Raw genomic sequence first — 22,114 nt, 5'->3', positions numbered from 1 at the left:
TGATCTTGTGGAATAACATCTTTTAGCTCCTACAAGTGCTGGGAAGACTCTCGTTGCTGAGCTACTTATTTTGAAGCGGGTTTTGGAAATGCGGAAGAAAGCTCTTTTTATTTTGCCCTTTGTTTCTGTGGCTAAAGAGAAGAAATACTATCTCCAGGTAATTTTTTTTTTTACGAAGTTTGAAATTGTGAAAGGCCTATTATTGGCAGCTTTGGCTTTACTCATTTGAAATAGAATTATAAAAGTAATTGGAAAATAAAAATCTTTCATTACATCTCAATCCATGGGATTACAAGAGAGTGGTACATGATTTAGCAAGTAAACACCACCAATGTAGCTTTAAAAGTTGACCATTTATGAGAGGAAACTTTAAAATTACTGCATAAAAGAGAAAGGATAGTTAAATCAAGAGTAATTGGTGAAAATTATATAAAAACTTAAAATATTCCTTAAAAAATAGAGTGCTTTAATTAGTATATAAATGTGCAGATTAAGAATCAACATCTTAAGTGAATAGTAGGACTAAGCTGAAGCATGGAAAGGAAGTATGTTTGAGGAAGCTTATCCCATCCTAATTGAGGGGACATTTGGGAACATAAGAGGATGAAGAACAAGATCCATTGATGCTTATGTACAGCTCCAGTTGTGTGTTCTGTTCCGCTGTTCTGCAAAAGTGAATAGTAGCATTATACATTTGTGTGATACGTGGTCTTTAAGGCATTTTTACAAGTATAGTACTTCATTAAAGAGAATAAAATTTATTCTTATTTCTGCCTTTTGGAATGGGAAGATTATTGTACTGGTAATCCAAAAAATCCGAGTTCTACTCCCAGTTTTGCCATTAACTATGTCTTCAGGCCAGACACGTAATCTGCTGGATTGAATTTTTCATTGGTAAAATGAAACTATGGGTTAATTCAATAAATACTCAGAAACATTTTATTGAATGAATAGCTCTAAAATTCAATGGTTCTGTGAATTTTTTTAACGTTATTTCAGAGACCAAATAGCCAACAAAGCTGGTTCTACATGGTAACATCTTTTCAACTTAGACCAAAGTAGGAAAATGATGTAAGGATCCTTTTTATTGAGAAGGTATGTTAGTTAAAAGTTAATCTAAAAAAAAAAAACCAAAAAAAACAAAAAAAAAACCACCCACTGCATTTGAGTTTTGAAACCCTTTCTTTTGTTATATATATAAAACTAGTTTTTAGAGAGATAATGAAAATATTTTCCTCATGAAGTATAAATTTGTTTCTGAACATATTATTACATTAGTGTTAAAGAAAGAACTAGTTTTTTGCTTGTTTATTAGATAAAAAAATGTTAGTGCTTAAGGTAATTTTTGTTTTCTTCTGTAAGGCTTTTTCTTCTATATGTAGCTCATAGAACTCATTAAGTATGCCATTTTATTCAACTCTGTCTTAATAGAAAATCTCTCTACTGAGTTTTGTCAATTCTAAATCTTATTTTTAGACTTTGATTCTAAAAAGAACCAATGTGCCTTGACCAGGAATAAGGACCAGTTGTCTGATAAATGTCTTTTGATACTTATATCTATGCTTGGGGAAAGAACCAATTCAATATTTACAAATTTTCAATTCTTACTTTTCTGTTTTACTCAAATCAGAGTCTATTTCAGGAAGTAGGAATAAAAGTAGATGGTTATATGGGCAGTACCTCTCCAACAAGGCATTTCTCTTCTTTGGATATTGCTGTCTGCACAATTGAGAGAGCCAATGGTCTGATCAATCGCCTCATAGAGGAAAATAAGATGGATCTTTTAGGTAAGTAAATAAAGAAATACGTGCCTATACTTTCTCTGTTTTTGATAGAATGGAGTGGAGCCATTATGATTTCTGTATATCTTATGTTTTATTCTAATGTCTGTCACCTTCTGGAGGTAAGAATTGGCATCTATAATGTTAGGAACTCTGTTAAAAAACGTTTTGCATCCTGCTGATGTTATTGACTCTGCTTGTATTTTTGCACTTTAGAAAACATAAAGATTATCTTAGAGTCCTCAAAACATTTCTCATTGCTTCTTTCCTGATAAAGTTTGCCAGGAATAGAAGGAAATAATCTTCCATCTCTGCAATTAGTATATATGTATTCATTATCCTGTTCTCGTACTATGATATTTAGATCAGGCCTGGACCCAGAGACTACCATTTAGCAGACCGATGGTAGGGAGCTATAGAAATTAGCACTGTATTTGAGCTTGGGACTGTTCTGTCTTAGTCCTTTTTTTTTTTTTTTTTTTTAAACCACTTGGGAAAGCTCACTATGTAGAGGTAGGAATAGGAAGAGAATGATTTCAACAGCAATGGAAACTGCAAGAATATCAGTTAGTTATTCATGTTATCTTGGTGAACTTAAATGGTAAAATTAGGATAGAGGTGGGGAGTGAAATAAAAAATTAATTAGACATGGGCTTTGCTCTGTCAAGCTTAGAGAGAGGAATCACATTCCTTAGTTTGTATCAGAATTGTCAGATTGTGTTGTATCAGGTTAAGTGTTATATCCAGTACACTTAGTACAGTGCCTGGCACACTAGATAGAATAAATATTTTTTGGATGAATGAATGAATTCTGAAATAACTCATCATACAATATGATTTTGAAATAGCTTACTGATAAGGAAGAAGAACATCATGTGTTCTTCTAGGAAATAGTCTGAAAGATCTGTATTTTTGTAGGGGAATTTGGGCTGGGTCAGAGGACACCAGTGCACACATAAATTAAAATGTTCAAATGAGGCATTGGTTGATAACTAGATTTTTGGTAATTCTTGAGCATTATTCCAAATACATAGACTAGTTTCTCCAAGTAGAGGAGAATTATTATATTTATGTTTTATAGTAGGGTGAGTCACTAGTCTACCATAATCAAACAAAAACATCCCCTTAAAATCATTTATTGCTTCTTGATATGATTCTGTTTTCCTTTGCACTTGCTAACATCAGGATGGTTGCCCTGGTTGTTTTCCCCATAGAAAAGTCAATCCACTGAATAATTTTCAAGGATGTCTTTAATTTTCTTTGTACATGTATTTTACAAGGTTGCCAGTTAAGAAGCATCTGAATTTTGTATTACCTGCAATGTTCTGTAATAACAGTTATTTATAGTACCAGATTAAGATACTCAGTCCTTCACAATTTTTAATTGTGAGATTCTATGAAACTTAGTATCTGGAAAATCTCTTTAGGAATGGTGGTTGTGGATGAATTACATATGCTGGGAGACTCTCACCGAGGGTATCTGCTGGAGCTTTTGCTGACCAAGATTTGCTATATTACTCAGAAATCAGCTTCTTGGTAAGTACCTGAAATAGTTAAGTTCTTGAGTTTCCAAACAATGTTGAGAAAGTGCAAAAGTATTTAATAAATAGTTGTTAAATACATTAAAGGAGGGTAATACTTATTTAGAACAAACTCATGTACAGCAGTTTATTTTTTTTCCAAAAGAAGTACTTAAGTCTAGGAGTGATTTTAGATTATTTTGGTAGAATAATTGGATTATTTTCTAGAATGAAAACATTCTTAAATTTTTGCTTACCACATTTATGATAGGATTTTTAAAATCCAGTTTTTGTATTTGTTAACTATACACACATGTAAATAGTCAATGCTATTTATGAAAAATGACATTTCTTTGTCCCCTACTTTCCAAAGGTAACTATTTTCAACTCTTACTGCTTTTTAGAAATTTGACTTACAGTGATATCTCTAAATATAGTTACTTAAGTTTTTTAGTTTTACATATTATATATTGACTTTACTATGGAAAATGAAGATCTAGCTTTTTTTTATATTCTTTACTCACCCCAGCCAATTTCCTCCTCTACCCTTCTTAGTTTTTCTTTATCCTCTGATTATATTCCCATTCTTCAGATATGTTTATGCCCTAATTTTGCTTAATTCAGTACTCAGTGTTACCCTATTATGACTGTATAAGGTCCATTATCAATGAGCCATGTGGTATAATTATTTTTACTTTCTAAATAACTTTTTGTTTTCTTTGAAATTAATAAATGTCTTTTCTTTGATGGCTTGATTTTCTATGAACTTATCGCTGATTTATCTCCAGCTTCTTCCCACTTTTGAAATTTCCATCCAATATGTTTCAACACATTTGCTGTTCTGACAAATTCATTTTCTTGAAGAAGTTTCTCCTAAAGTCTCCTGGGTTTTTCCAACTTAGTGTATCTATATGCTGGCAGCAGTGATCTTAAAATCTCTTTTTATTAGTATCATTTATTCCCATTGCTCTTTGCTTGAGTCAGAGCCCCCTTTTTTGTGATCACATGTATTTCTATTTATTTACTTTCCAGTTTCAGTGGGGATATCTTCCAGGAAGTTCTACTTTATTTACACGTATAGGCTATAATATGTATAAATTTTTCAAAAATTAGCGTCTCTGAAAATGCCTTACAATTATTTTATAGATTTTCCAGGTACAAAAGTCAAGATAATCTAAATCTAAATACTATTCTAATACTAATAAAATCTAAATACTTGTAGAGTTTTTAAGATAGTACGTCATTTTTCTCATTACTATTGAGAAATCCAGTACCATGCTTATCCTTCATTCTTTGTATAAATTGAAAAAATTTTTTTCTGAGAGGTTTTTAAGACCTCCTTTTCTTCCTGAGTATTGTGAAATATCACTGATGTATCTTTGTGTTGGGTTTGTTTTCTAACTTTGGGCTGGATACTCAGTAGATGCTTTTAATCTAGGAGCTCTTGTCTTTCAGTTTGTGAGACTTTCACACATCTTGTACAGTATGTGGGAAAATATACAGATTATCATCTATATCCTAAATTAGTAGTGATATAGAAGATATGACTAATACAATTAGCAGATTTGAACTAATGGATATGTGTAGAGTAATTACCAAAGATAAGCAGGATATATATTCTTTTTAGTTACATATGAAACATTTATTAAAAAAATCTGTATGCTGAAACAAAATATCTTAAAGGATTTAAGTTATTTAAAATATAATCGATGACAGAAGTCCAATTAAGCCAGAAATAAGTATAAGAAAAACATAACTAAAAGATGCCCACATGTCTAGACATTAATAGATACATTTTGACCCATTTTGGAGTGAAAAAAATAATCACAAAAGAAACAGGAAGATATAGAATCGAAGTATAATAAAAATATCTCCTAATAAAATGTGTAAGTGCAGCTAGAATTGTTTTTAAAGGGAAATTGATAGTACACAGTGTGTATATTATTAAAGAAGAGAGACTGGAAAATTAATGACTTATCCATCTCTAAAACTTAACAAAGAATAGTAGAATAATATCACAGAGAGTGGAAGGAAAGGAATAATAAAGACCAGAGCAAAAATGAATGAAAGAGGAAAGTCATCCTGAACACTAAAAAAAACTCTACAAGTCAATGAGAAAAAGTACAGTCTAATATATTAATGGGTAAGGAACTTGAACAGACATTTTTAAGAGGGTATCCAAATGGTTTCTGAACATGAAATGGTGCTTAATTTCATTAGTAATCAAAGAAATGTAAATTACCTCCTCAAAGAGATAATACCACACACTATCCAAAATGTCTCACATACTGACAGTGCTAGGTGGTGACAATGCTAAGTGGAAAAGTAAGGAAGTTCTAGTGACAGCAGTCAGACAAAAAGAAATAAAAGGAATCCAAATTGGAAAGGATGAAGTAAAACTGCTGCTGTTTGCCTATGACATGATACTATAAACAGAAAATCCTAAAGATGCCACCAAAAAGCTACTAGAACTCATCCATGAATTATATAAAATTGCAGGATACAAAAGTAATGTACAGAAATCTTTTATATTTCTGTACACTAACAGTGAATTATCAGAGAAATTAAAAAAAAATCCCATTTATAATTGCATCAAAAAGAATAAAAATCCTAGGAATAAGTCTAAGGAGGTAGAAGGCCAGTATAGTCCTTATCAATTACCAATGGCATTTTTTGCATACATGGAACAAAAAGTCTTAAAATTTCATGAAACCACAAAAGACCCCAAATAGCCAAACCAATGTTGAGAAGGAAAAATGGAGCTGGAGGAATCAGGCTCCCTGACTTTGTACTATAATATAATGCTTCAGTAATGAAGACAGTATGGTACTGGCACAAAGACAAACTTACAGATCAGTGGAGCAGTATAGAGAACCCAGAAATAAACCCATACACTTACGGTCAATTAATCTATGTCAAAGGTGACAAGACTGAACAATGGAGAAAAGACAGTTTCTTTAATAAGTGGTTCTGGGAAGACTGAACAGCTGCATGTAAAATGATGAAATTAGAGCATTCTCTAGCATCATATATACAAATAAACTCACAATGGATTAAAGACCTAAATGTAAGACGAGATACCATAAAACTAGGAGAGGAAAATATAGGCAGAACACTCTTTGGCATAAAATGCAGCAAGATCTTTTTTCACCCACCTCCTAGAATAATGAAAAAACAAAAATTAGCAAGTGGGACCTAATTAAATTCAGAAGCTTTGAACAAAAAAGAAAACCATAGACAAAATGAAAACTCAGAGTGTAAGAAAATATTCGAGAATGAAGTGACTGACATGGGTTTAATCTCCAAAATAGATAGTTCATGTAGCTCAATATCATAAAAACAACAACCCAATCAAAAAATGAGCAAAAGATCTAAATAGACATTTCTACAAAGAAGATCAGTGGAACAGATTAGAAAGCCCAGAAATGAGCCCTTACTAATTTTTTTTTTTTCAGTTATCTGCTTTATTTATTCATTGATTTATTTTGTTCTGGGTTGTTGTGGCACATGGGCTCTTTGTTGCTGCATGCAGACTTCTTGTTATGGTGCCTTCTCCTGTTGCAGAGCATGGGCTCTAGAGCATGGGCAATGAGCTCATATTTATATGGGAAATTAACCTATGACATAGGCAAGAATATACAGTGGAGAAAAGGCAGCCTTTTCAGTAAATGATGTTGGTAAAACTGGACTACTCTCACACCATGTACAAAAGTAAATTCAAAATGGATTAAAGACTTAAGACCTGAAACTGTAAAACTTCTAGAAGAGAACATAGGCAGTATGCTCTTTGTGTCCATGAATGTCCAGGAGTCTCTGGCGGAAGCGTGGGTTGGTGGTGGCCTGCTGCAGGATTAGGGGCACTGAGTGTAACAGTGCCTGTATGGGACATTTTGAAGGAGGTCTCCATCATCTTCATTACCTCTACCATCCTTTGGCCTCAGGTCAAATAACAGAGAGGGAAAAGAGCCCCACCCTCCAGCAGAAAATTGGATTAAAGATTTACTGAGCTTGGCTCCACCCATCAGAACAAGACCCAGTTTACCCCTCAGTCAGTCTCTCCCATCAGGAAGCTTCCATAAACCTCTTATCCTTCTCCATCAGAGGGCAAACTGAAAACCACAATCACAGAAAACTAACCAATGTGATCACATGGACCACACAAAGCCTTGTCTAACTCAGTGAAACTGTGAGCCATGCTGTGTAGGGCCACCCAAGATGGACGGGTCATGGTGAAGAGTTCTGACAAAACCTGGTCCACTGGTGAAGGGAATGGCAAACCACTTGAGCATTCTTGCCTTGAGAACCCCATGAACAGTATGAAAAGGCAAAAAAATAGGACATTGAAAGATGAACTCCCCAGGTGGGTAGGTGCCCAATATGCTACTGGAAATTAGTGGGGAACTAACTCCAGAAAGAACAAAGAGACAGAGTCAAAGCAAAAACAACACTCAGTTGTGGATGTGACTGGTGATGGAAGTAAGGTCCAATGCTGTAAAGGGCTGTATTGCATTGTAATCTGGAATGTTAGGTTCATGAATCGAGACAAAATTGGAAGTAGTCAACCAGGAGATGGCAAGAGTGAACATTGACATTTTAGGAATCAGTGAACTAAAATGGACTGGAATGGGTGAATTTGACGCAGGTAACCATTATATGTTACTAGTATGGGCAGGAGTCCCTTAGAAGAAATGGAGTAGCCAACAAGAATCTGAAATGCAGTACTTGGATCCAATCTCAAAAACGACAGAATGATCTCTGTTCGTTTCCAAGGCAAACCACTCAATATCACAGTAATACAAGTCTATGCCCCGACCAATAATGCTGAAGAAGCTGAAGTTCAACGGTTCTACGAAGACCTACGAGACCTTCTAGAACTAACACCCAAAAGAGATGTCCTTTTCATTATAGGGGATGGAATGCAAAAGTAGAAAGTCAAGAAATACCCAGAGTAATGGGCAAATTTGGCCTTGGAGTACAGAATGAAGTAGTCAAAGGCTAACAGAGTTTGGCCAAGAGAACTCACTGGTCATAGAAAACACACTCTTCCAACAACACAAGAGAAGACTCTACACATGGACATCACCAGATGGTCAATACTGATTATATTCTTTGCAGCCAAAGATGGAGAAGCTATACAGTCAGCAAAAACAAGACTGGGAGCTGACTGTGGCTCAGATCATGAACTCCTTATTGCCAAATTCAGACTGAAATTGAAGAAAGTAGGGAAAACCACTAGACCATTCAGGCATGACCTGAATCAAATCACTTACGAATATACAGTGGAAGTGACAAATAGGTTCAAGGGATTAGGTCTGATAGACAGAGTGCCTGAAGAGCTATGGACAGAGGTTCATGACATTGTACAGGAGGCAGTAATCAGGACCATACCCAAGAAAAGAAATGCAAAAAGGCAAAATGGTTGTCTGAACAGGCCTTACAAACAGCTACAAAAAGAAGAGAAGTGAAAGGCAAAGGAGAAAAGGAAAGATATACCCATTTGAATGCAGAGTTCCAAAGAATAGCAAGGAGAGATAAGAAAGCCTTGGTGATTAATGCAAAAAAAATAAGAGGAAAACAATAGAATGGGAAAGACTAGAGATCTCTTCAAGAAAATTAGAGATACCAAGGGAACATTTCATGCAAAGATGGGCTCAATAAAGGACAGAAATAGTATGGACTTAACAGAAGCAGAAGATACTAAGAAGAGGTGGCAAGAATACACAGAAGAACTGTACAAAAAAGATCTTCACGACCCATATAATCACAACGGTGTGATCACTCACCTAGAGCCAGACATCCTGGAATGTGAAGTCAAGTGGGCCTTAGGAAGCATCACAACGAACAAAGCTAGTGGAGGTGATGGAATTCCAGTTGAGCTATTTCAAATCCTAAAAGGTGATGCTGTGAAAGTGCTGCACTCAATATGCCAGCAAATGTGGAAAACTCAGCAGTGGCCACAGGACTGGAAAAGGTCAGTTTTCATTGCAATCCCAAAGAAAGGCAATGCCAAAGAATGCTCACACTACCGCAAAGTTGCAGTCATCTCACATGCTAGTAAGGTAATGCTCAAAATTCTACAAGCCAGGCTTCAACGGTACGTGACCATGAACTTCCAGATGTTCATGCTGGATTTAGAAAAGGCAGAGGAACCAGAGATCAAATTGCCAACATCCGTTGGATCATGGAAAAAAGCAAGAGAGTTCCAGAAAAACATCTGCTTTATATGCCACAACCTTTGACTGTGTGGATCACCACAAACTGTGTAAAGTTCTTAAAGAGGTGGGAATACCAGACCACTTGACCTGCCTCCTGAGATATCTGTATGCAGGTTAAGAAGCAACAGTTAGTACTGGACATGGAACAACAGACTGGTTCCAAATCGGGAAAGGAGTACATCAAGGCTGTATATTATCACCATGCTTATTTAACTTATATGCATTGTACATCATGAGAAATGTTGGGCTGGATGAAGCACAAGCTGAAATCAAGATTGCCAGGATAAATAGCAATAACCTCATATATGCAGATGACACCACCCTTACGGCAGAAAGTGAAGAAGACCTAAAGAGCCTCTTGATGAAAGTGAAAGGAGAGTGAAAAAGTTGGCTTACAACTCAGCATACAGGAAACTAATATCATGGCATCTGGTCCCATCACTTCATGGCAAATAGGTGGGGAAACAGTGGAAACAATGGCAGACTTTATTTTTTGGGGCTCCAGAATCGCTGCAGATGGTGACTGGAGCCATGAAATTAAAAGACACTTGCTCCTTGGAAGAAAAGCTATGACCAATCTAGACAGCTTATTGAAAAGCACAGACATTAATATGTCAACAAAGATCCATCTAGTCAAAGCAATGGTTTTTCAAGTAGTCATGTATGGATGTGAGAGCTGGACTATAAAGAAAGCTGAGCTCTGAAGAATTGATGCTTTTGAACTGTGGTGTTGGAGAAGACTCTTGAGAGTCCTTTGGACAGCAAAGGGATCCAACCAGTCCATCCTAAAGGAAATCAGTCCTGAATATTGATTGGAAGAACTGATGCTGAAGCTGAAACTTCAATACTTTGGCCACCTGATGTGAAGTACTGACTCATTGGAAAAGACCTTGGTGCTGGAAAAGATTGAAAGTGGGAAGAGAAGGGGATGACAGAGGATGAGATGATTGGATGGCATCACTGACTCAATGGACATGAGTTTGAGTCAACTCTGGGAGTTTGTGATGGACAGGGAGGCCTGATGTGCTGCAGTTCATGGGGTGGCAAAGAGTTGGCCATGACTGAGCCACTGAACTGATGCTCTTTGATGTTGACTTTTATCAACATAATATTTTTAGGATAGGTCTCCTCAGGCAAGGGAAACAAAAGTAAAGATAAACAAGTGGGATTACATCAAACTATAATAAAAAGTTTTGCACAGTGAAGGAAACTTTCAGAAAAACAAAAAGGCTGTATACTGAATAGGCGATCTTTGCAAATATGTATCCCATAAAGTATTAATATCCAAGATATATGAAGAACTCATATAGGTCAACATAAAAACTGTTTAAGAAATGGACAGAGGGTATGAATAGACACTTTTCCAAAGAAGACATACAAATGGTCAACAGGCAAATGAAAAGTTGCTCACCATCACTAATCCTTAGTGAATTACAAGTGAAAACCCTGAGATACCACCGCACATCTGTCAGCATGACTTATCAAAATAGACATCAAATAATAAATGTGTCAAGGATGTGGAGAAAAGGGAAACCTTGTTCACTTTTGATGGGAAAAGAAATTGGTACAGCCACTATGGGGAAACAGTATGGTAAACAGTATGGCAGTTCTTCAAAAAATTAAAAACAGAAGTGCCATATGATCCAGCAGTTCTACCGTTGGGTGTTTGTCTGAAGAAAACAAAAACACTAATTTGAAAAAGGTATGTGCACACCTAGGTTTATTAATGCAGCATTATTTACAATAGCTAAGATATGGAAGCAACCTGAGTGCCCATCAGTAGAAGAATGGTGTATTTATATACAGTGAAATATTCAGCCATAAGAAAGAAGGAAATTCTGCCATTTGCTACAACATGGATGGACCTGGAAATTAGGACAGAGAGAGACAAATACAGTATGATTTCATTTATATATGTAATCTAAAAAAAGAACAAACAGTAGTTTGACATTAATAAAATTGAATTTAATATATGACCCAACACTTTTATTCCTAGGTATATACCCTATAGAAATTTATGCACATTTGTACCAAAAAACATACCAAGAATATTGTGAGCACTATTTGAAATTAATAGTATATGTCTTTTAACATCATTTTCATTTGTTTTTTGCAGCCAGGCAGATTTAGCCATTCCTTTGTCTAATGCCATACAGATTGTTGGCATGAGTGCTACTCTTCCAAATTTGGAGCTTGTGGCTTCCTGGTTGAATGCCGAACTCTACCACACTGACTTTCGTCCTGTACCACTGCTGGAATCCATAAAAATTGGAAATTCAATTTATGACTCTTCAATGAAGCTTGTGAGGGAATTTCAACCCATGCTGCAAGTGAAGGTAAGTCATTTGTTGTTGTTCAGCTGCTAAGTCGTGTCCAGCTCTTCGCAACCCCATGGACTGCAGCATGCCAGGCTTCCCTGTCCTTCACTGTCTCCCATAGTTTGCTCAAGTTCATGTCCATTGAGTTGGTGATGCCATCCAACCATCTCATTCTGTGTTGCCCTTCTCCTGCCCTCCATGTTTCCCATCATCAGGGTCTTTTCCAATGGATCAGCTCTTTGCTTCAGGTGGCTGATGCATTGGAGCTTCAGGGTCAGTCCTTCCAATGAATATTCAGAGGTGATATCCTTTAGAATTGACTGGTTTGATCTCCTTGCAGTCCAAGGTTCTCTCCAGAGTCTTCTCCAGCACCATAGTTCAAAAGCATCATTTCTTCGGTGCTCAGCCTTCTTTATGGTCCAACTCTCACGTGTGTACATGACTACTGGAAGAATCATAGCTTTGACTAGATAGGCAAAGTGATGTCTCTGCTTTTTTTTTTTTTGTTAAGTTTTTTTATTGAAGGATAATTGCTTTACAGAATTTGGTTGTTTTCTGTCAAACCTCAACATGAATCAGCCATTGGTATACATATATCCCCTCCCTCTTGAATCTCCCTTCCATCTCCCTCCCCATCCCACCCCTCTAGGTTGATACACTGTCTAGGTTTGTAATAGCTTTTCTCCCAAAGAGCAAGCATCTTTTAATTTCATATCTGTGGTCACTGTCCACAGTAATTTTTTACCACCTGTATTGTTGTTTTTGATTGCATTTCCTAGCATGTTGTTAACAATTTTTGAGTTAGGCTGGGGGTTGCAAAGTAGCTGGATGTGCATTACATACCCATTAGAAGGATTCCTGTTGTTAACCTAGTTGGTTTCATGAAAGAATTGGTGGTGTTGGTGAGAGAGGAAATGTAGTCTTCAATTTAAATGTAATCATTTCCTATAAGTGTAAGTAATAAAATTTTATAGATTTTTCTTTTTAACTGGGAAAGATTTTCTTATGGCTTTGTTTACTTTAATGTGGAAAACTGACCTTTTATTAAGTGATACATGTACAATATGTGCCCTTCTTGGTTGCTTCAGTCATGTTTGACTCTTTGTGACCCCATGTATATGATAGTGGAAAAAACATTTTTTGGGGTCAGAAAGACCTATTTCTGATACCTTATATAGGGATACTTGATGTGGCTGTGATAATAGTTGAATTACATAACTTCTCCATAGTATCTTCATCTATAAAATGGATATAATATTTGTCTTTAGTGTTTTAAGGATGAAATTTGATTTTTAAAAATTGCCTAGCATCTAGAAAGTGGTTGATAAATACACTTTAAAACATTTAGTTCAGAGTATTTTTCTAGGGCTGATTCTTCAGTCCTGAAGTTAAAGGACTGAATCTGGTATGAGGCATCTATTTTTAATGTAGATCCGTGCCTCTGAATACTGAAATAGTTAAGGGTAAGTTTAGAACTGGAAATAGGACTAAATTCATGTGTTTTAGTACACTCATAGGTGTATTTGTAGCTTCTGCATGCTTGGTATGGAATTGTACTTAGTTGCTTTGCTCTGTACTCCCAAATTTCATTTGACTGTGCCTTGGTTACCTCAATAACTATATCAGTAAACAAAGTCATTTACTCTCCTGTCAATCTTCTTCTATTACCATGTCTCTGCCTCCACCCTATTTAAATCAGTTTCAACTCTTACCTGGATCCATGCTTAAATCAAAAGCTAATCATCTATTTAAAATGAACATCAGAGCATCTAACCATTCTCGAAAATTTGTGATGGTTCCCATTTCATGTGGAATGAATGCCAGCATCTTTAAAGTAGCCTACAAGCCATATATGATGTCCCACTCCTTTACCCTGACTTCAGTTTCTATATTCTTTACTTCCTCCATAGCCTCTCTGCTATTCTGTATAATATGCCAAGAAATCTCCCACCTCAGATTCTCTATGTGGAATACTTTCCCCTCTAGGCATCAGTAGGGTTTACTCTTTGACCTTTGGACCTTTACTCAAATGTCACTTTCTCATTCTCATTCTCAAATGTTCTCTCATTCCTGGTTTCTCTTTTCCCTGTTTTATTCTCTCCTTTGCACTTTGAGCATATTTTGTGTTTTGCTTATTTGCTTTTATCTATTTCTTCCTACTAGAGTAGACACATTCTGAGGGCAGAGCTTTTTTTCTGCTTTATTCTCCATCCCAAGGCCTTGAATAATATATGTACGTGCTAAGTTTCTTCAGTATTGTCTAACTCTCTTGTGATCCCATGGACTGTAGCCCGCCAGGCTCCCCTATCATGGGATTCTCCAGGCAAGAATAGTGGAGTGGGTTGTCATTCCCTTCTCCAGATGATCTTCCTGATCCAGGGATCTAACCTGTGCCTCTTCCGTCTCCTGCATTGGCATTCTGGTTCTTTACCACTAGTGCCACCTGGAAAGCCCATGGTAATGTATGAAGTGAAGTGAAGTGAAGTGAAGTGAAGTGAAGTTGCTCAGTCGTGTCCAACTCTTTGCGACCCCATGGACTGTAGCCTTCCAGGCTCCTCTGTCCATGGGATTTTCCAGGCAGTATACTGGAGTGGATTGCCATTTCCTTCTCCAGGGGATCTTCCCAACCCAGGGATTGAACCCGGGTCTCTCACATTGTAGACAGATGCTTTACCATCTGAACCACCAGGGAAGTCCATGATAATATATGGCACCCAGTAAATAATTACTTAATGAGTGAATATATTGATGAATTAATCTAGTTACACACACTGACCTTCCAGTTTTGGTTACCACTGGAGTGTTTACAAATGGAGTGTTTACAAATGCTGTTTGTTCTGCTTGAAATGTGTTCCCTGTTCCTCAGTTACCTTTTATTAAGATAATGTTTTTCCTTCACATCTCATCAGTTTCTCAGGGAAACTTTTTTTTTTCTTCCAGATCGCTCAGATTTATGTTAAATGTAAGGCTTCAAAACACCACAAAATTCTCTTCGATAGTACATGTTATGATTGTATTTTACTTTTGTTTGTTTAGTACTTTATTGTTTCCCCACTGAGACCCAAACTCCTTAAAGATAGTACCTTGGCTATCTTTTACTCACCGTTATATCCCTGTTACCTTTGGGTTGGAGGTCAGTAAATATTAGTTGAATGAATATAAAAGATTCCCTACTCACCTTGCATCATAAAGAGGTTTATTTTCTCTTCTCTTTTTTGTATTTTCTTTGTCTTATTACTGAATTTGTAACTGATTTTTATCATGCTTTTGAGTAGAAAAACCTTGCCATTGAAGCAAAATGAATGACTTTAAACTGATGTGAAAATGTTTTGAAAGTATCACTGGAATGGCTACTTCTCTTTCTTTTTTAGGGAGATGAGGATCACGTGGTTAGTTTATGTTATGAGACCATTCGTGATAACCATTCAGTATTACTTTTCTGTCCATCGAAGAAATGGTGTGAGAAGCTGGCAGATATCATTGCCTGTGAGTTTTACAGTCTGCACCATCAAGCTGAGGGTAAGTTAGTGATGGAAAGGAAAGGAAGTGATGAAAGGAAAGCCTCCATTCTTAGGACATTTGCTTGAAATTAATGTTAATAATTATATTAGCAAAGCATGGTTCTTCTCATCATTGCCACCACCTGGATGGATTCTTTGTAAAAGTATGTTTTTGTGACTAATCATCTCCTTATCCTCCTTATAGATAATATGTATACACATTCAGACTAACTAATCTTCAGAATTTCAGTATATTGGATTTATAGAGGTATATACTAATGTTCTTCATTTAGGATCCATGGGCTTTGAGAAGTTGACTTCAAAGCCCCCTAAATTGTATAAGAGACTTCACGTACACACATTTTTGTCTGGGGAAAGTGGTCATATCTTTTTTATATTTCTAAGCTCTTACTCTGCAGAGAGTCATGCATACATACACACACTATACACATGTAGTTTAAAATCAACTTTATTAAGGTATAATTTGTCTAGAATAAAATGCACCCACTTGAAGTGGAACTTAATGAATTTTAACAAATGTGTTCACCTGTTGAACTCCTCACTGTGATCAACACATAGAACATTTCTGTCACTCCAAAATGTTCTTTTTTGCTTTCTATCTCCTCCCTCTATCCCCAGCTTCAGGCAACCAGTCATATATTTTCTGTCACTCTAGATTAATTGTGCCTTTTCTAAGAATTTCATATAGTAAATGAAGTCATATTATGTGTATGTGTCTTTTGTGTCTGGCTTCTTTCACTCAGCATGATATTTTACGATTCATCCAGATCGTTACTTTTATCAACTCATTTCTTTTTTATTGCTGAGTATTGATCTATGTGTATTGCTATAACCATTAGTGTATATTTTTACTCACTCTGGGGTGAGTAGTGTTCCCTCACCACACTAGATTGTGGGCCCTTGGGATCAAAGATAAGTGCAGGGAAGACAGGGACAGTTCTGGCTACAGAACTTTAGGATGTTTTATGACTTTGTTATGTTGGTGGCATCTTGAGGATAGGTAATGGATATCTCAAGCCTAGCTTCAATTAGTAAACTTTGCATGTAGTTTTAGTAGTAGACTTTGGTCCAATATTATAACATCTCTTTTAGTTCTCTCTTAATCAATGCTTTCTTACTATGCCAGCTTATATTTTTTTGTGGCAACTATGATAACTTACATTCCTTAATGACCAGAAACATTATTTATATTTTCTTTGCATGAGCTTCTCATGATTTATAGCAGTGGTTTCCAAATCCTAGGACTTGAACTGGAGTCCAGGCTGTGATGAACTTTTCACCAGAAAAGTAAAGACAAGGTAGCACATTTTTCATAAAGATGACGTTTAAATTTTGAAATTATCCATACTAATTTTTTTATGTTAAAATTACTTTTCTTTTTAAATAAGGAACAGATAATTTTTAAAAAATGTAAATTGTTTTTAGAGAAGTAAAGAATTGGCAACCATCTGTGGTCCTCAGAATTTTAGGAGAAGTTTACCAAAAAGATTTAAAAATATATAAAATATAAGATATATTCTATGAGAAAGTTTACTAGTTCAGAAATCCAAAGTCTAAGTTATTTTTGAAGAAAATATAGTTCTTTCATCTAAAAATCTTCTGGGAAAGTTAAACATAGAGGCAAAAAACAGAGGGTAATGTATGATTAAGTACCACATTGGTGCCAAAAAGGCTTGAAGAATTGTCACACAGAACTAAGCTCCTATGTGATTCTGACACTGCTGGTTTGGTGGGGGCACACATTGAGAAAGGATTTATTTTAGGCTCTGAGTGATGGTATTTGTAATTTTCTCCTTTCATCTGGTTCTTTTGATCTCCTCCTGTGGGCTTGATCTGAACCCAACAGTGTTTCCTAAACTTTGGTGCACATTAGAATTGCCTAGGGAGATTTATGTCCAGGTTGCGTCACATCATGGAATCTAGGGGAGAGAGCCAGACATCAATATTTTTAAAATATATCCAGGTGATTAATAAGTAGTTTCAGAACCATTGCCTTCTGTCATGACTCAGGCAGATAGCAGTAAAAGAGGTCCAAGGGGAGGTGAACAGTGTTGACAGTTTTTTTGTGACAGGATTGGTAAGATCATCTGAATTTCCACCAGTGATGCTGGAACAAAAGGGCCTCATAGAAGTGATGGATCAGTTAAAACGTTCACCTTCAGGATTGGACTCTGTATTACAAAAAACTGTGCCATGGGGAGTAGCATTTCATCATGCAGGTATCCATATATTTAATATGTTATTATGAAGCCTCCTCCAAAAATACTTAAATTTTCTTTATTTTTATGTTTGATTTGCATTTGATTTCTCATTAATCACACATAATACTCTTAAATTTCCTTTTAAAACATTGTGGATTAAGATTAAACAGGAATAAAACACTTGCAGGATTATTTACTTATCTGTATGGTATATAAGTACTAGATACAAACTTTTTTGGTACTACTGGGGATGTGAATTCTAAAGTGATTATATTTCTATACTTTGTTTCCTTAGAACTTAGGTTGAAGTGGTACTTGCTATCCTAATTTTATGCCACTCTGAATATTTCCTTTTATATCTAGGGGTATTTGTAATATTCTTACAAATACATCAAAATCGAATTAATTTTAGAATTTGTCATATTATATTTTGAAATAGTTACAAATGTTTAAAACCTCATACCTAGATGTCAAAATTGCAAGGATCATGACAGTCAGTGAGTTAAATAACTTCTTTTAGGGAGTGATCTGTCCATGTTGATATCTGCTAAGGATATGATTAAGAATATATAGTTTCTACGATTAGGAACTTAACCTTTTTAGTTTACTTAAAAATTTTAATCATGCTATATAAAAATAAAAAAATATATATCTACATACAAACACATAAAAATATTTTCATTGTATATAAACTATAATGCATGCTAATAAAGTGAATATTGGTGGACCCACCACTGAATTTACAAACTGCTGCTGCTGCTAAGTCGCTTCAGTTGTGTCCGACTCTGTAAGACCCCATAGACAGCAGCCCATCAGGCTCCGCCATCCCTGGGATTCTCCAGGCAAGAACACTGGAGTGGGTTGCCATTTCCTTCTTCATTGCATGAAAGTGAAAAGTGAAAGTGAAGTTGCTCAGTCGTGCCCGACTCTTAGCGACCCCATGGACTACAGCCTACCAGGCGCCTTCATTCATGTGATTTTCCAGGCAAGAGTACTGGAGTGGGTTGCCATTGCCTTCTCCGAATTTACAAACTAAGAACCCCAATTCTCTTGACTTTTTAAAAAAACGAAAATAAAAAATAAGCAAGATAAGTGTATATTCTGTTTTTCATTTACTCATGTATTTGTCCTTCAGATATTTATTTATGTGCCATAAATAAATGTGTTGGACCACTGTGTTGGATACACCATCAGATACTGTCTTGAGTAAAGCATGTGTGTACCTTCAGGGTGTTCTTTTCTAGAGCAGGTTTCAGCAAACTAGTCTGCTAGTCAAATCCAGCTGTTTTTGTAGATAAAGTTTTATTAGAATACAGTCTTACCCATTTGTTTTACGGCTGTTCCATGTGACAGTGGCAGAGTTGAGTAGTTGCAACAGAGATCATCTATCCTGCAAAAATCTAAAATGTTTACAGATAAATTTGACAGCCCCTGGTCTAGGAGATAGAACTGTACTAGGATTGGCAGACTGTGATTACTTCTTTGTTTACAGTCATAACAGTAGCTTAAAAAAATCTTTACAAGGTTGTATTAGATTCTCAGATCAATTTGTAAGTGATCAAGTGTACTGTTTTCCTCATATGTTTATAAATATATGTGATTATAATTTCTTTTTTTTAGGTCTTACTTTTGAGGAGAGAGATATCATTGAAGGAGCCTTCCGTCAAGGTCAGATTCGAGTCTTGGCAGCAACTTCTACTCTGTCATCTGGTGTGAATTTACCTGCACGTCGTGTAATCATTCGCACTCCTATTTTCAGTGGTAGACTTCTAGATATTCTTACTTATAAGCAGATGGTTGGTCGTGCTGGCAGGAAAGGCGTAGACACAGTAGGTAAGTGAGTTTGAATTTTATGATAGTGTTGCTGAAGGATAGTGTCAGTCTACTTGAAATTGAATAGCAACCTATTTCTCATCATGTTATATTTCTTGTTATCCAAAACTACAGGTCATCCTTTTGGATATAGAGTATAACTTAAAATCTTCATATCATCAACTATTGGTTTTTCTAGTAATGTAAAAAAATCTTCGTTAGAAGGTTTTGTGTTACGTACAGTGAAATGATTCAGTATTATGTTTATCAGATGGCATCACATTAGCTGGAAGATGACCTTTAATTTCCAGTACCATCTGCTATTTTGTGCTAATGAAGGGATTGATTTTTTTTTGGTTATTAATTCTTTTTAGGTGTCTGGTATTAGAGTTTAACTAGGGATTCTGAGAACTGGGAAGTACTCTCTCACACTTTTGAAATAGGAACTTCATGTACCCTCTTTCTCTTTCTAAATTGGTACTACTCTGAAAACACATTTTCAGTTTTTTTTATCAGCAAGTAGTGAGCCACTAGGGAAGCCCAAAAGAAGAATGAGAGAATGGCTATTAGGGTGAACTATCAGTCTCAGTCCTAGTAGCAAATGATTCATCTGTCTAAAATCCCTGAGGGCAATTGGTCTTTTAATCAAAGTTTGTTGATTAAAAAAGCCTTGTAACTCATTGATTTCTATTAATATTGTCATCAGAGAAGTTTATCCTGCTTCTGTCTCTTACTTTAGCTACAGAATATGCACATTTGACCTAAATCAAATCCCTTACGTTATACAGTGGAAGTAACAAATAGATTCAAAGGATTAGATCTGATAGAGTGCCTGAAGAGCTATGGATGGAGGTTTGTGACATTGTACAGGAGGCAGTGATCAGGACCATCCCCAAGAAAGAGAAGTACAAAAAGGCAAAATGGTTATTTGAGGAGGCCTTACAAATAGCTGAGAAAAGAAGAGAAGTGAAAGGCAAAGGAGAAAAGGAAAGATAAACCCATTTGAATGAAGAGTTCCGGAGAATAGCAAGGAGAGAAAAGAAAGCCTTCCTTAGCGATCCGTGCAAAAAAACAGAGGAAAACAATAGAATTGGAAAGACTAGAAATCTCTTCAAGGAAGTTAGAGATAGCAAGGGAACACTTCCCGTGCAAAGATGGGCACAATAAAGGACAGAAATGTATGGACCTAACAGAAACAGAAGAGTTTAAGAAGAGGTGGCAAGAGTACACAGAACTATCCAAAAAAGATCTTCATGACCCAGATAATCATGATGGTGTGATCACTCACCTAGAGCCAGACATCCTAGAATGCAAAGAAAAGTTGGCTTTAGGAGCATCACTATGAACAAAGCTAGTGGAGGTGATGGAATTCCAGTTGGACTATTTCAAATCCTAAAAGATGATGCTGTGAAAGTGCTGCACTCAATGTGCCAGCAAATTTGGAAAACTCAGCGGTGGCCATAGGACTGGAAAAGGTCCATTTTCATTCCAAGCCCAAAGAAAGGCAATGCCAAAGAATGCTCAAACTACCACACGATTGCACTCATCTCACATGCTAACAAATTAATGCTCAAAATTCTTCAAGCCAGGCTTGAACAGTATGTGAACCGTGAGCTTCCAGATGTTCAAGATGGATTTAGAAAAGGCAGAGGAACCAGAGATCAAATTGCCAACATCCGCTGGATCATTGAAAAAGCAAGAGAGTTCCAGAAAAACATCTGCTTTATATGCCAAAGCCTTTGACTGTGTGGATCACAATAAACTGTGTAAAGTTCTTAAAGAGGTGGGAATACCAGACCACCTGACCTGCCTCCTGAGATATCTGTATGCAGGTCAAGAAAAAACAGTTAGAACTGGATGTGGAACCACAGACTGGATCCAAATCGGGGAAGGAATACATCAAGGCTGTATTTTGTCACCCTGCTTATTTCACTTATTTACAGAGTACATCATGAGAACCACTGGGCTGAATGAAGCACAAGCTGGAATCAAGATTGTTAGGATAAATAGCAATAACCTCAAATATGCATATGACACCACCTTAATGGCAGAAAGCGAAGAAGAACTAAAGAGCCTCTTGATGAAAGTGAAAGGAGAGTGAAAAAGTTGGTTTAAAGCTCAACATTCAGAAAACGAAGATCATGGCATCTGGTCCCATCACTTCATGGGAAATAGATGGGGAAACAGTGGAAACAGTGTCAGACTTTATTTTTTTGGGCTCCCAAATCACTGCAGATGGTAACTGCAGCCATGAAATTAAAAGATGCTTACTCCTTGGAAGAAAAGTTATGACCTACCTAGATAGCATATTCAAAAGCAGAGACATTACTTTGCCAACAAAGGTCCGTCTAGTCAAGGCTGTGGTTTTTCCGGTAGTCATGTATGGATGTGAGAGTTGGGCTGTGAAGAAAGCTGAGTGCCGAAGAATTGATGCTTTTGAACTGTGATGTTGGAGAAGACTCTGGGGAGTCCCTTGGACTGCAAGGAGATCCAACCAGTCCATTCTGAAGGAGATCAACCCTGGGATTTCTTTGGAAGGAATGATGCTAAAGCTGAAACTCCAGTACTTTGGCCACCTCATGCGAAGAATTGACTCATTGGAAAAGACTGTGATGCTGGGAGGGATTGGGGGCAGGAGGAGAAGGGGATGACAGAGGATGAAATGGCTGGGTGGCAGCACTGACTCGATGGACATGAGTCTGAGTGAACTGCGGGAGTTGGTGATGGACAGGGAGGCCTGGCATGC

At 36.4% G+C, this 22,114-nt stretch overlaps 1 protein-coding gene across 1 annotated transcript in view; it reads left to right on the top strand.

Annotated features, from left to right (window-relative positions):
• The window catches only part of POLQ (DNA polymerase theta), a 108,642-nt gene that overhangs the window by 4,446 nt on the left and 82,082 nt on the right, over nt 1-22,114 (top strand). Inside the window, exons 3-9 of the mRNA XM_068977320.1 lie at nt 27-157; nt 1,631-1,787; nt 3,209-3,317; nt 11,633-11,852; nt 15,206-15,353; nt 17,428-17,574; nt 19,177-19,389. Of these exons, the coding sequence (XP_068833421.1) occupies nt 27-157; nt 1,631-1,787; nt 3,209-3,317; nt 11,633-11,852; nt 15,206-15,353; nt 17,428-17,574; nt 19,177-19,389 (1,125 nt within the window). The remainder of the gene's footprint in view (nt 1-26; nt 158-1,630; nt 1,788-3,208; nt 3,318-11,632; nt 11,853-15,205; nt 15,354-17,427; nt 17,575-19,176; nt 19,390-22,114) is intronic.

This window comes from Capricornis sumatraensis, chromosome 1, assembly GCF_032405125.1.
Source record: "Capricornis sumatraensis isolate serow.1 chromosome 1, serow.2, whole genome shotgun sequence".
Taxonomy (NCBI): domain Eukaryota; kingdom Metazoa; phylum Chordata; class Mammalia; order Artiodactyla; family Bovidae; genus Capricornis; species Capricornis sumatraensis.
The sequence above is the reverse complement of the archived record's forward strand: the minus strand, read 5'-3'. Positions and strand labels throughout refer to the sequence as shown.